Source organism: Lissotriton vulgaris, unplaced genomic scaffold, assembly GCF_964263255.1.
Source record: "Lissotriton vulgaris unplaced genomic scaffold, aLisVul1.2 SCAFFOLD_1591, whole genome shotgun sequence".
Classification (NCBI taxonomy): Eukaryota; Metazoa; Chordata; class Amphibia; order Caudata; family Salamandridae; genus Lissotriton; species Lissotriton vulgaris.
In genome coordinates, this window is record NW_028242271.1 from 385,759 (window position 1) to 400,346 (window position 14,588).

Below are 14,588 nucleotides of genomic sequence, written 5' to 3' on the forward strand. Positions count from 1 at the left end.
CCTTATTGATGATTGGTTGTAAGTCAACCTTATAGACCAGCTATCCTAGTAGCGTGGATACGAGCAGTCTAAGGCTAAAGACTCGAGAGGGCGCGTTAAGCCAGCTGTTTACCACACATATACCCCTTGAATACCAAGTGAAAGGACACCACACAAGTGTTATGAAAATAAACAGTTATTTATTTAAAGATCACAACAGCCCTGTACTCTTTATGAGGACAGGGTACTAAGCACAAACCAAAACTCTTACAAAAATACTTAAGTTAGCACAGTATATACAAATGCCCGAGGGGCACGGAAAACCATATACTCTGAAAGTGGAATGCGAAATTCCTAGCAGGTAAGTACAGTACTAATAGCTTTTGGAATCGCTAGGACTTGACTAGGGAATCGTTAGATTATGTCTAGGAGGCCTAGGGGACTCGGGTGCAGTGTGTGCACTCTCACGCGAGATGCGGGACAAAAGTCTATGGTAGCTAGGAATTAGAAAGTTAGTGTTCTCGGGCGAACCCGACCTGGTAGGGAGAAAACGAAAGTAGATTCTGACCCTTGGATAGTGAGGCTATGCTGGGGCACCGAAATGCCGAAGTTACCTAGCCCAGGGGCTGCAGCTGCATAGGTCTGAAAAGACGTCGGGAATCCTCGTAGACGGACCAGGAGCCGGAAGAAAAGATGCTGGCCGGTGACCAGTGAAGAAAGTTCAGTCGGATCCAAGCCTGGATCTTGAAGATAGATGACACCTGAAAGCAGAGGGGACCAAGTTCGAGACTACTAGCCAGTAGTCAGTGGGCACCAGGAGGGCACCGGATGGTAGCCACCTCGACTAGGTGAGTGGGTGACGCTTGACTCGAAGATCTCACGGACCAGGAGGCGTTGTCGGCGACCAGGATGGAGGATCGAGCTGTCCCACGAAGATGGAAGCTGTCGGCGTCGCTGGACCCAGGATTGGGCAACAAAGCCTTGGCAAATTCAAGCCCACGCGGTGGACCTAAAATGGCGTCTGGAGTGGACCAGGAGGGTCCGGGGTGCCTCTCTTGAACAAGGAAGCAAGGGCCAGCCTGGAGCAACCAGACCAGCAGTCGTGAAGTCGTTGGGCGTCGTTCAGAAGGCCACAAGCCAGCCGGCTAGTAGCCAAACAACGCGGTGCACAGCAAACAGCAGAAGGGCCCCACGCAGATCGTGGAGATGCAGGGGGGCTGATCTTGGGTGCTGGAGCTGCGCAGGGTCGGGGCTTCTCGGACCCCAAAGCACTCACCAGTGGAGGACACGGTGGGCTTGCAGTAAAGATGTCGTGCAGTCTTGGCGATCGTCGGTCCCTTGAGGTCTCGTCGCACTCACGGTTCTCAGCTGGGCTGTAGAGGTGAGTAGAGGTCAGAGGTGCCAGGGAAGCCGGGTCTCGTCGAGCTGGGTCGTCGGATTCGTGATGAAGGACTTGCAGCAGACCGCAGTGTTCTTTAGGATGGTGCCTGCGGATGCAGGGTGACTACTCCTTAGCCACAAGGGAGAATCTTGAAGAAGAAATCGTGAAGTCCTTTCGAAGAAAGTGGTATCTTGATTCCAAAGATGATCTAATTTTAACAGGGGGCCCGCTCCCATCTTTATACTAAAAAAGGGGGCTGACCCGGTGACTAGGTCCTGCCTATGGGTGGGACTAGGTGGGGGGTGGTTACACCCCTCAGCCATGCCGGACTTCCCCAGGCCAGGGGCTGGTGTGCCCCTGGAACTGGTTCAGACCGGCCTATGCGTAGTGAGCACCGGGGTGCCACTCAGCAGTCACCTTCCTGTAAAGCCCTGCCTACCCAGGATACACAAAACCATGTCTGGGACGGTGCTAGCACCGCCCCTGACAGGAAACCCTTTGTCCAGGCTCCCCTCGCTGGAAGGACTCCCAGCTGCAGGGGGTCAGACTCGTGTCTGTGGTGGCAGCATCCATTTTGTGGAGCTGAGGCTTCAGTTAACTTTAACCGGGGTTCACAGTTACATACATGTCGTGTCCCTCTAGAAGGGTGGAATGCTAACCCCGTCGCCAGAATTGGCGAGGGGTTAGTATTCCAATTCGTATGACACCTTACTCGACATGTTTTGATAAAGCAATACCAAAGATAGCATTTAACCGCGAGGATTATAATGCACTTAAGAGTATATGGTATGCGATATCATGGAACAGCTATTAGGACTTGGTTCCGCAAGCTGCAGACAGGCTCAGCTCATGCCAGAGCACCATCTCACACGATTCCAAGCACTCTGCCTTCAGGATTGTCAAGGCCTGCCATAGGAGTGACTGATAGGAATCTGTGTGTCCATTTTAGGGTTAGGTATAGGTATACTACACCTACAGCAAAGGGTGATTACACGACTTTGCCCCAGCTGTCATGCAGCCAGTTGTGTCAAATTTAGGAGGCCAGCCAGGGGTGGCATAATACATGCTGCAGCCCCTGGCAGCCCTGGGTACACCTATGCCCTGAGTTACAGGGTCTGATAAGGTGGCCCAGTACCAATTGGAAATGTACCTAGGGTACATGGAATCCATTTTAAAGAGAGAGCAGTAGGCCTGGGGTCCTGATTGGCAGGGTCCCAGGTCGACTATGTCCAAAACCAGCTAAAACACAGGGCAAAAAGTTGGGGGCAACCATAGTCAGGATGTACCTTCCTACACAACCCCCCCCCAAACGAAAGGAGATAAGGCTATCCTTGTCCAGGTAAGCCTCTATTACCTAAGTGGCCATATAAGGAAGTACCAGCTCTGGCTTGGTTTCCCCCTGTGTCATGGTCCACTAGGCAACCCCTCACCCTAAGGGTATCTGAGGGTCTCCACCATAGGGAATCTCTGTCTCTGGTGTGTCTTGGGAAAGCAAAAGGCTGATGTTGGGATGGAGTACTGAAGTGAGGCTCCTCTACCTTTGGGCTCAACTTCCTCCAATCACCATTCATCATGTGTGCCTTTCTTTCTTTAGCTGAGATGCACTGAGCTCTCAGGGTCAGCCTCTGGCTACCTAAAGCTGGAGGCTGAGTCCCTCTGTTTGGCTTACTGGAGGGACAGGTCAGGTCTGGGGTTTTTAGGCCCCATGTTTGGCTGTGCCCAACAGTGTCCAGCTGTGGGAGTTCCCTAACTACTTTTAAGGGGGATCCCTCAGGAGTCTGTTCTATTTTCACTTGGCTAGGTTTGCCAGCTTCAGTGATCCTAATCTGCTGATTAAGGGGTTCTTTTGGACAGGGGGCCCTTTGGGGTCCACCACTGGCCTCCCTGGTCTCTTCAGCCCTGGGCTGACTGAGACAGGGTAGAGAGGTGCAGGTTACCTGCTCCAGACTGGGTCCCACCTGGGAAGGGTCCACTGCCATCAGGGGCTCTGCCAGGCTAGGCCTGACTACCTCTGGGGCAGTTCCTTCAACAGGGGTAGAGTCAGTTCCCTGAGGAGGCTGGCTCTCACCTAGTGTCTGGGAGGGGGAAGACTCTTCTTCCTCCTCAATGCTCTCTGTTTGAGTGGAGTGATCCATTGTTTCAGGCTTCACGACCTCACTATCTGTCTGAGTAGAGGCTGAGACCATTTCAACCTTGCCAACCTTTTCAGGAGGACACTCAGTTTGTGTTTGGGCTGTGACTGTCACAGCCCTCCTATCCTGTTCTGGAAAGTCTGTCTGAGCCTGGGCAGTGGCTACCACTGCCCTTCCAACCTTTTCAGGGAGGAATGGTGCTTGGACTGGGGCTGTAGCTATTACTGCCCCACTAACCTGTCTGGATAGGCCTATCATTCTGGAATGAGTTTCTTGTTCCACCTCAGCCCATGCTGAGAGTTCCAGGTCATTCCCCAGTAAGCAATCTACAGGTAGGTTATCTGTCACTGCCACTCTCATGGGCCCTGTGACATTACCCCAGCTGAGCTTGACTACTGCCATGGGATGCCTTCTCTTCATTCCATGAATGTCTGTCACCTGATAAGTAAAACCAGGGGTCAGTTGAGCAGAGGGGACCAGATGGTCACTCACCATGGTGAGGCTGGCCCCTGTGTCTCTGAATGCCTCAACTTTCTGACCATTCACTAAAACTTCTTGTCTATACTTGCCCAAAATGTGGGGTCCAGTAGTGAAGTTGGCAAACCCCATGCCAGTCTCACAGACAAGAGTGTGGTCAGGGAACCTGGCTAAGCCATAGTCCTCCTGATTGCCCAAAGTAATGCCCACCACATTCTTGGGGGCACTCCCACCACCTGGGGGATTACCACTAGTGGTAACAGGAGGTTTAGGAGTATTACCTGGGGGTACATTTCCCTTATTACCATTTTTAGGGCAACTGGCATCACTTTTGTAATGGCCCACCTGTTTACAGGTATGGCAATAAGGTTTCTTTTGTTCAGAAGGAGTGTTCTGGGACCCACCACCCTTGTTGGAGTTTTGGGGCCCTTGGGAAGTCTTCTCTGTGGATTTATCCCCACCCTTCTCTTGAGGCTTGGTTGATTCCTTTTTCTGGTCACCACCCTGGTTTTTAGGCCTAACCCTGGTTCTGACCCATTTGTCTGCCCTCTTACCCAATTCCTGTGGAGAGGTCAACTCAGAGTCTACCAGGTGCTGATGTAATAGCTGGTTCTGACAATTATTTAAGATTTGCTCCCTCATAATTAGATTATACAATCCTTTAAAATCAGTAACCTTACTACCCAGTAGCCAGCCTTCAAAAGCCTTAGTGGCACAATCAACAAAGTCAGTCCAATCTTGAGACTGAGTTTTCTGGGTGTCTCTGAACAGCATCCTGTATTGTTCAGTGGTTAAACCAAACCCATCAACCAGTACATTCTTCAAGACTTGGTAATTGTTAGCATCCTCCACCCTTGTGGTGAGGAGCTTATCTCTACCTTTACCATCAAAGGAGAGCCACAAGATAGCTGCCCACTTACTTTGGGGAACACCCTGCACAGTGCAGGCTCTCTCCAAAGCAGTAATCCATTTGTGGATGTCATCCCCTTCTTTAAAGGGGGGCACTATCTTATTCAGGTGCTTTGTATCAAAACTCCTTTCCCTATTGCTAGGTTTATTGCTGCCACCAGTGGGAACTAGCCCACATAATTCCTGCTCTCTAGCAAGGGCAAGTCTCTCTTTGGCCAGGGCAAGTTCTTCCCTTTCAATCCTCAGTTTGACTGCCCTTTCTTCAGCTTCATACACTCTCCTCTTAGGGGAAGACATTCCTCTGTGAGAAGAGTTGAGAGAGCCATTGGTTCGAAAGGATCTGCTAGAGCCTCTTGATAGAGACCTAACTCGTCCATTCCCAATGTTAAGCTGACCTGAGAGTGGGCCCAGGAGTCCCCCAGTACCAAGCTCATGTCTGCTTAAGTTGGACCTGCTTAGTCTACTGACTTCTAGCTGTCCCTTATCTGCCTCATCCCCAGACAACTCATCCTCATCCTCAGCAACATCTGCCTCAAGGAGGGGATGGATATCAAAGGGACCCTGTAAGGAGGGCAAACTTCCATCTGGATGAGAAGGGTCTGGGTTACCAGCCCTACTGGCATCATAAGCCTCTAAGAGACCAATCAGAAATGAAGTGGTGGGGTTAGACCCCTGTTTTAGTTTCCTGAGAGTACACACTTGTCTCATCTCATGGAAGCTAAGAGCAGTATATTTTGAAGGGATGACCTGTGGAGGGTCAACTGACACAAGGGGAGACTCAGTGTTTCCTCCTGTGACCGACATACTGCTTCTAGTGTGGTGTAAGTGATGCACCTACCTACACTATGTGTTACCTACTGGTCCCTTGCTAGAGTTGTAGCCAAGGTGTGCTAAGCCTTGAGGAGCTACAACAGCTGGTTCAGTAGAACTCAGAGTATTCTAAGCTTTAGTTATATGTACCTAACAGTACTTATGTGATCTTTCAGCAAGATATTCTTAGGATACGTGTGGTAAAACAACAGCAAGCTCAAATCCCAACCGCTGCTCACCAATGTGAGAAGGTGGCCTGATATGCAGTGCTCACTATTCTAGTGAACACTATGTATCAGTCCAGCAACCCTTATTGATGATTGGTTGTAAGTCAACCTTATAGACCAGCTATCCTAGTAGCGTGGATACGAGCAGTCTAAGGCTAAAGACTCGAGAGGGCGCGTTAAGCCAGCTGTTTACCACACATATACCCCTTGAATACCAAGTGAAAGGACACCACACAAGTGTTATGAAAATAAACAGTTATTTATTTAAAGATCACAACAGCCCTGTACTCTTTATGAGGACAGGGTACTAAGCACAAACCAAAACTCTTACAAAAATACTTAAGTTAGCACAGTATATACAAATGCCCGAGGGGCACGGAAAACCATATACTCTGAAAGTGGAATGCGAAATTCCTAGCAGGTAAGTACAGTACTAATAGCTTTTGGAATCGCTAGGACTTGACTAGGGAATCGTTAGATTATGTCTAGGAGGCCTAGGGGACTCGGGTGCAGTGTGTGCACTCTCACGCGAGATGCGGGACAAAAGTCTATGGTAGCTAGGAATTAGAAAGTTAGTGTTCTCGGGCGAACCCGACCTGGTAGGGAGAAAACGAAAGTAGATTCTGACCCTTGGATAGTGAGGCTATGCTGGGGCACCGAAATGCCGAAGTTACCTAGCCCAGGGGCTGCAGCTGCATAGGTCTGAAAAGACGTCGGGAATCCTCGTAGACGGACCAGGAGCCGGAAGAAAAGATGCTGGCCGGTGACCAGTGAAGAAAGTTCAGTCGGATCCAAGCCTGGATCTTGAAGATAGATGACACCTGAAAGCAGAGGGGACCAAGTTCGAGACTACTAGCCAGTAGTCAGTGGGCACCAGGAGGGCACCGGATGGTAGCCACCTCGACTAGGTGAGTGGGTGACGCTTGACTCGAAGATCTCACGGACCAGGAGGCGTTGTCGGCGACCAGGATGGAGGATCGAGCTGTCCCACGAAGATGGAAGCTGTCGGCGTCGCTGGACCCAGGATTGGGCAACAAAGCCTTGGCAAATTCAAGCCCACGCGGTGGACCTAAAATGGCGTCTGGAGTGGACCAGGAGGGTCCGGGGTGCCTCTCTTGAACAAGGAAGCAAGGGCCAGCCTGGAGCAACCAGACCAGCAGTCGTGAAGTCGTTGGGCGTCGTTCAGAAGGCCACAAGCCAGCCGGCTAGTAGCCAAACAACGCGGTGCACAGCAAACAGCAGAAGGGCCCCACGCAGATCGTGGAGATGCAGGGGGGCTGATCTTGGGTGCTGGAGCTGCGCAGGGTCGGGGCTTCTCGGACCCCAAAGCACTCACCAGTGGAGGACACGGTGGGCTTGCAGTAAAGATGTCGTGCAGTCTTGGCGATCGTCGGTCCCTTGAGGTCTCGTCGCACTCACGGTTCTCAGCTGGGCTGTAGAGGTGAGTAGAGGTCAGAGGTGCCAGGGAAGCCGGGTCTCGTCGAGCTGGGTCGTCGGATTCGTGATGAAGGACTTGCAGCAGACCGCAGTGTTCTTTAGGATGGTGCCTGCGGATGCAGGGTGACTACTCCTTAGCCACAAGGGAGAATCTTGAAGAAGAAATCGTGAAGTCCTTTCGAAGAAAGTGGTATCTTGATTCCAAAGATGATCTAATTTTAACAGGGGGCCCGCTCCCATCTTTATACTAAAAAAGGGGGCTGACCCGGTGACTAGGTCCTGCCTATGGGTGGGACTAGGTGGGGGGTGGTTACACCCCTCAGCCATGCCGGACTTCCCCAGGCCAGGGGCTGGTGTGCCCCTGGAACTGGTTCAGACCGGCCTATGCGTAGTGAGCACCGGGGTGCCACTCAGCAGTCACCTTCCTGTAAAGCCCTGCCTACCCAGGATACACAAAACCATGTCTGGGACGGTGCTAGCACCGCCCCTGACAGGAAACCCTTTGTCCAGGCTCCCCTCGCTGGAAGGACTCCCAGCTGCAGGGGGTCAGACTCGTGTCTGTGGTGGCAGCATCCATTTTGTGGAGCTGAGGCTTCAGTTAACTTTAACCGGGGTTCACAGTTACATACATGTCGTGTCCCTCTAGAAGGGTGGAATGCTAACCCCGTCGCCAGAATTGGCGAGGGGTTAGTATTCCAATTCGTATGACACCTTACTCGACATGTTTTGATAAAGCAATACCAAAGATAGCATTTAACCGCGAGGATTATAATGCACTTAAGAGTATATGGTATGCGATATCATGGAACAGCTATTAGGACTTGGTTCCGCAAGCTGCAGACAGGCTCAGCTCATGCCAGAGCACCATCTCACACGATTCCAAGCACTCTGCCTTCAGGATTGTCAAGGCCTGCCATAGGAGTGACTGATAGGAATCTGTGTGTCCATTTTAGGGTTAGGTATAGGTATACTACACCTACAGCAAAGGGTGATTACACGACTTTGCCCCAGCTGTCATGCAGCCAGTTGTGTCAAATTTAGGAGGCCAGCCAGGGGTGGCATAATACATGCTGCAGCCCCTGGCAGCCCTGGGTACACCTATGCCCTGAGTTACAGGGTCTGATAAGGTGGCCCAGTACCAATTGGAAATGTACCTAGGGTACATGGAATCCATTTTAAAGAGAGAGCAGTAGGCCTGGGGTCCTGATTGGCAGGGTCCCAGGTCGACTATGTCCAAAACCAGCTAAAACACAGGGCAAAAAGTTGGGGGCAACCATAGTCAGGATGTACCTTCCTACACTAAGGATTTTCGAAAATCTACCCAACTGTTTGTGGCCTTCGGGGGACCAAGTAAAGGCCTTCCACTCTCCAAACAGGGTGTTTCAAGGTGGATCACAAGTGCTATATTACATTGTCACAAGGCTGCTGGTAAGCCTCTGACTGGAAAGATACGAGCGCATTCCACAAGATCTGTGGCTTCCCCCACAGCACTCTTTGCAGGGGTGCAAATTAAGGACATCTGCAGAGCTGCAACCTGGAGCATCGTCCACACTTTTACCAAGCACTACTGCTTGGAATCTCTGCAGCAGGAGGATGCAGCAGTTGGACAGGCTGTCCTGAGGAACCTCTTCCACTAACGGTGAGCTTTCCTATCTTCCCACCTTCCATTTTTTCACATTTTGTATCTAATGTCATGTGGTCTACTGCTATTATTTAAGATGCAAAATGTGATTATCTTGCTACTGCTTGCTACTCTGATACAAAGCATGGGAATCTATGAAAGTTCCAATACTGGGGTAAGAAAACAAGTTACTTACCTGTAACTTTAGTTCCCCAGTATTGGTAACTTTCATAGATTCCCATGCGCCCACCCACCTCCCCGAGGAAAGCTCAGCCTACAGCACAGATGGTGTCTCAGTACACAACGGCTACGAAAATCTGAGGCTCTGAGGTTCCTTCAGGAAGGTTCTAAGTGGTGAGGCACTTCTGATTGGCTGAGGCCAAAAGTTTGGTCTCTTTTACACAAAGAGGGTGATATGCTACAAAAGGGAATGAGGCCTAGGCCTTTTTCCATTGTCTTTTGTACCTACAGCTATGGTATTTTTGTTACCGAGACTCCCATTCCGACGACGGGGAATGATACAAAGCATGGGAATCTATGAAAGTTACCAATACTGGGGAACTAAAGTTACAGGTAAGTAACTTGTTTTCTTCCTATCTGTCAACATGTTTCGAGCGTCCCCCAAGCTCTTCCTCAGGACTACATAGGGACCAGCCCTGTGTTCGCCACTTCTAATAATGCCCAAATGAGCTAATAATGAAAAATTAAGAAAATAAATCAAATTAATGCTGCAACGGAATAAAGCATGCATCCAGTACCTACGTAAGAAAATAATCAGGTGGTATCAAAGAAAGAGCACAACATTGTGGTTATGGGGTAGCAAGTCCCCTCAGGATATGCACATATTGATCGCACACAACACATGAAACATATAATATATGCGCCTTCTTATCCATAGTAGCCCAATGGCGTGTGTAATTTAAAAACGCTTTTCTAAAAAAAAACGTGGTTAGCACATCGTGAAACTCCATACATACTTCATACACACAACTGTTTTATTTACATACATGTAGCAGGGCCTAACTTTGCCCCATGGACAAAAGATGTATCCCATCAATCTGGAGGTTAAAAAGAAATGGAAAAAAGTTGGAATAATGGCGCGTTAGTGGAAAAAGGCTAATTATCGAGGCAGGGGTCCCCCGGGATCTCTGTGTATGAAGTATGTATGGAGTTTCACGAGGTGCAAACAACGTTTTTTTTCCAGAAAAAGTATTTAAATTACACACGCCATTGGGCTACTATGGATAAGAAGGCGCATATATTATGTTTTATGTGTTGTGTGATAAATATGTGCATATCCTGAGGGGTCTTGCTACCCCATAACCACAATGTTGTGTTCTTTCTTACAGATATCACATGATTATTTTCTTACGTAGGTACTGGATGCATGCTTATTTCCCTTGCTGCATTAATTTGATTTATTTTGTAATTTTTTCATTATTAGCTCATTTGGGCATTATTAGAAGTGGCGAACACAAGGCTTGTCCCTATGTAGTCCTGAGGAAGAGCTTGGGGGACGCTCGAAACATGTTGACAGATAAGAAACTAATAGGTACACCTAAACTCATTGTTCTTTATGCACCCTATTTATTCTTCCCCGTTTTTAGTTCTACCACCTAGGAGCAAGAATAAATCATATATAGCTTACTAGGCAGGTATCAATAATCACTTACACATATCCCACTCCACCACATCACAGTTCTCGCACCACACATAGTCTAATTTAAGTGCTCCTACGTAGTTCGCAAGTCGAAGCCCGCCCCAGCCCGTAGAGGACTGGGATTGCCCCAATGATGAAGCATGTCAACGTGGGGCAACCCTGGTGAGTGAGGGGACACTAAGAAAAAGAAACATTTTTCTTTTTCTTCTACTAAACCCATTATTCCAACCCCAATGAGTGTTGTGAATATTACTACAGTAACATAGCTAGGCTCTTGATCTCTGGTTCAGAGGTTTTCATGGCTTGTGTAAACTATGGAGGGTGAGCCTTAGCATTTTCTCTCTATCTCCCCTTGTTTTCTGATGACCTCTGAAACTGTACAATAAATGCTTAACACTACCCTCTAAGCCTGACTGCTCAACCACAGTACCACAAAATAGAGTACGACATTGTCTACTTAATCCTCTGCTATACCTCTGGAGATCTACTGCACTCTGTGCACACTTTACCTTACTTTGGTGTAGATTAGAGAATGCCACCTTGCTACAGTAAGCATTAACATTTATATCTGGTGTGGGGGAAGTGATGTCCTCTTAACGGTTGTACATTTGCCAGTCTCCTCCTTCCCTTGACCAAGACCAGATTTGCTTTCCATCTATGTCCCGAATTTTAAGCCATTTAGTGTACTTTTGACATCAATTCTGTTTCATTATACATTTTACTTTTCTTTTTTCAGGAAGTGGACTATGGCGTTATCCTTGTTACTAACTTTCCTGAGAAGGAATATACTGCAGAAGAAGTTGCTAACCTAGCGAAACCTTTTGGTGGAGTGAAGGATGTTATATTATTGTCGTCTCATAAACAGGTATTTAATCTAGCAAGCCTGCATATGATCCCCCATTTCTGATGGCCCTTAGTTGAATTGAATGAGGGTAATCTTCATATTTGAGATAGACATGTTTGTCAAACGGTCATGAAACTGTTGTCTGTCTTAAATGTTTCAGTGTTATTGTATTCTGCCTTCTTTTGTTTCCATACATGGGTGTTTGACCTTTTGTTGGAGTGTGTGAAACTTACTTTTATTAAATAAAGCTCTGTATAGATTGGCTTACTCCAGTATTGGAACTTTTATAGATTCACATGCCTGAATCATTCCCCGTCGTCGAGTGGGAGTCTCCGGTATATAAAAAAGCTGTGCTTAGTAGTGTAGCAAACTGAAGAGGCCTAGGCCCATTTCCCTTTTGCAACCCATAGCCTTTGTTATGTAAAAAAGGCCCAAACTTTTCCCTGAACCAATCAAAGCTCCTCACCATCTAGAACACTCCTGAGAGAACCTTCTGGCCCTCAGATTTTTCTACCGCACGTTGTGCTAGAGAGTCTCCTTTGAGCTCTGCTCAAACTCTTTACTTCTACAGTATTTTCACTTGGATTTTTAAGTTTCTACATCAACCATGTCCGAGAAAGAGAAAAAAGGATTATTTAGAGCTTGTTCAACCTGCTCCAAGAAGAGATTGTTTACAGATGACCCTCACAAGGACTGCATCTTCTATCTCTATCCAGATCATAAGGCAGCAGATTGTAAGATATGTCTTACCTTTTCAAATAAGACTTTGAGAGAACGTGAGGTAAGGCTACTGATCTGGCTTCAAAAAGTCAAAGCCAGGAAGGAAATCCTCTCGTGAGAGTGAGGAGGAATCTGTGGCGTCTAAGATCTCAGAAGAGAAGTAGATCTCCTCAGACACATTCCTCAGGGGAAAGACCTGAGAAGGCCCCAAAAAAGACCACTCCAGGGTCTTCAGGGCGCAGTCCCTCAAAATCCCCTTCAGTCTCATCTGCTGGTGAGGTGAATGGAGCAAAAGCCACCTCAAATCCACCACAGTCGCCTCAGAAGATCAAGATTAACATCAAACGATCTTCTTTTCGGCTCCTTCGGAGAGAAATCAATTCCGTCGACGGGACCGTCGACGAAGAAAGGACCATCGACTACGACAAACTCCGTCGTCGACGAAAAAGAATAAGTCGAGTGAGAACAGTGTAGACTATTTCACCGTCGACTACTATATCGTCAACGGTTTCAGTCGAGGGCGTCTACTAGGACTGTGTTCACGACGGCACTGTCTACGGCAGCGTCGACTAGGACGACTACGTCGACGAGGACAGCGTCGACTGTCACTACAACATCGTTGGTAGCGCCGACTACTATGACTTGGTCTACGACGGCGATGGGAATCTCGTTGACTGGCTCGACGATGGAAAAAACACCAGAAAAAAGGTTGGTGCCTTGGAAAAAACCTATTGCACCGGAGGTTACATCTCCAAGCAAGGTCTCCCCCTTGCTACCGTCTCACTTACTGGAAGAGGAAGATTCGGAGGAAGATGAGGAGTATGGTATTGCCAGTAGCCCTTCGCAATTACAGGTCAAGTACCAGGAAGACTATTCAGAGGAAGAATATGGGGGTTATCAAGAGCAACCCCAGGAACGACACCGATATCGGCAACAACGAGATGAGATGACCAGTGTCCCATCCTCTTTGTTGAGGGATCTCCAAGGAATGTTGGAGGATTATAGAAGAAGATACCCAGCGACTCCAGTCGCTCCACAGGCCGTAGTCTGCTCCACGTCAACGCTCTGTTCCAGGGACTCAGATTCGTAGGAGGGAAATTGTGCGAGAACCTACTGTTAGGTCCCCACCACCGACAACACACCATGATACCTCTGATGAGGAACATGAAGATGGAGAAATTGCGGATACAAGTGCAGAATGTCATGACTATATCCCCCCATCACCTGCAACTTCTCCGCAGAGACCAGTGGACTCTCCACCGGAGGACATTGGTGGATTTCATAATTTGTTGGAGAGGGCCACTAAGAGGTTTGCACTGACCATGACAGAAGAAAAAACGGAATGTTTTCTATATGACTTATCGGAGATCTGTACGATCTTTGCCTATAGTATCTCATATCTGGAAGGAAGGATTGAAGGTCATGGAAACGCCAGCGACGGTAACACCAGTTCTGGCCAAACTAAATAAAAAGTATAAAGCACCAGCCGATGCTCCATCTTGCCTTGTGGGTCATCCCAAACCGGATTCTGTTATCACGCAGGCGGCACAACAGAAATCCAGGAACCCATCTGCTCCGATTACAATACCTCCAGACACGGAGGGCAGAAGGTTGGATAACGCAGGGAAGCGTTTTTCTTTGTCTGCTCTGCTGGTAAGAGCCGCAAAAGCCCTGGCTATACTGGGGAGATATGACAGACAGATGTGGTGCGGCCTGTCTCCATATGTTAACCTGGTGCCAGATCCAGAGAAGCAGGAGGCAAAGAAAATTCTCATGGAAGGAGAGGACTTCGGCTGAAGTCATAGACTGCGCTATGGATATAGCGACCACAGCATTTAGATCCTTTGGAGGAGCGGCGGTCCTGCGCAGGCAAGGTTGGCTGCGAGCAACAGCATTTAGACCGGAGGTGCAGAGCAAAATCTTAGACCTCCCTTTCAAAAGAGAAGAATTATTTGGAAAACATATAGATGACACGCTGGAAATTATCAAGAAGGATACTGATACGGCAAAGTCTCTGGGAGCTCTGCAGTACAGGAAAACCCCTTTTCGTGGCTCCAGGGGTAGAGGACAGTCCTCGTATAGAGGTTACCAACTGGGGAGATATTTGTCTTCTTATCAGTCCTCATCACAGCCGTACTCTCAGCAATATAACCAGCGTCAGTCAGGAGGATACACAAAATCAGCTCTTAGAGGACGTGGTGGCCGAGGAAGGGACAACACCCGTAGGCTATGACAACCTCCATCTTCCGGCTCTGTCAGATGCTCCCCTGGGTGGAAAGATTGCTCACTATTTACACAATTGGCAGAAAATAACAACGGACCAATGGGTCCTTAAAATAGTTCAATTCGGTCACACCCTAGAATTTATTCAGACACCCCCTTGTACGCCAC

At 48.5% G+C, this 14,588-nt stretch overlaps 1 protein-coding gene across 1 annotated transcript in view; it reads left to right on the top strand.

Moving 5' to 3' along the window:
- Positions 1 to 14,588, top strand: part of LOC147669012 (zinc finger protein 638-like) — a 472,920-nt gene that overhangs the window by 332,254 nt on the left and 126,078 nt on the right. The window contains exon 13 of the mRNA XM_086948283.1: positions 11,370 to 11,498. Coding sequence (XP_086804409.1) covers positions 11,370 to 11,498 — 129 coding nt within the window. The remainder of the gene's footprint in view (positions 1 to 11,369; positions 11,499 to 14,588) is intronic.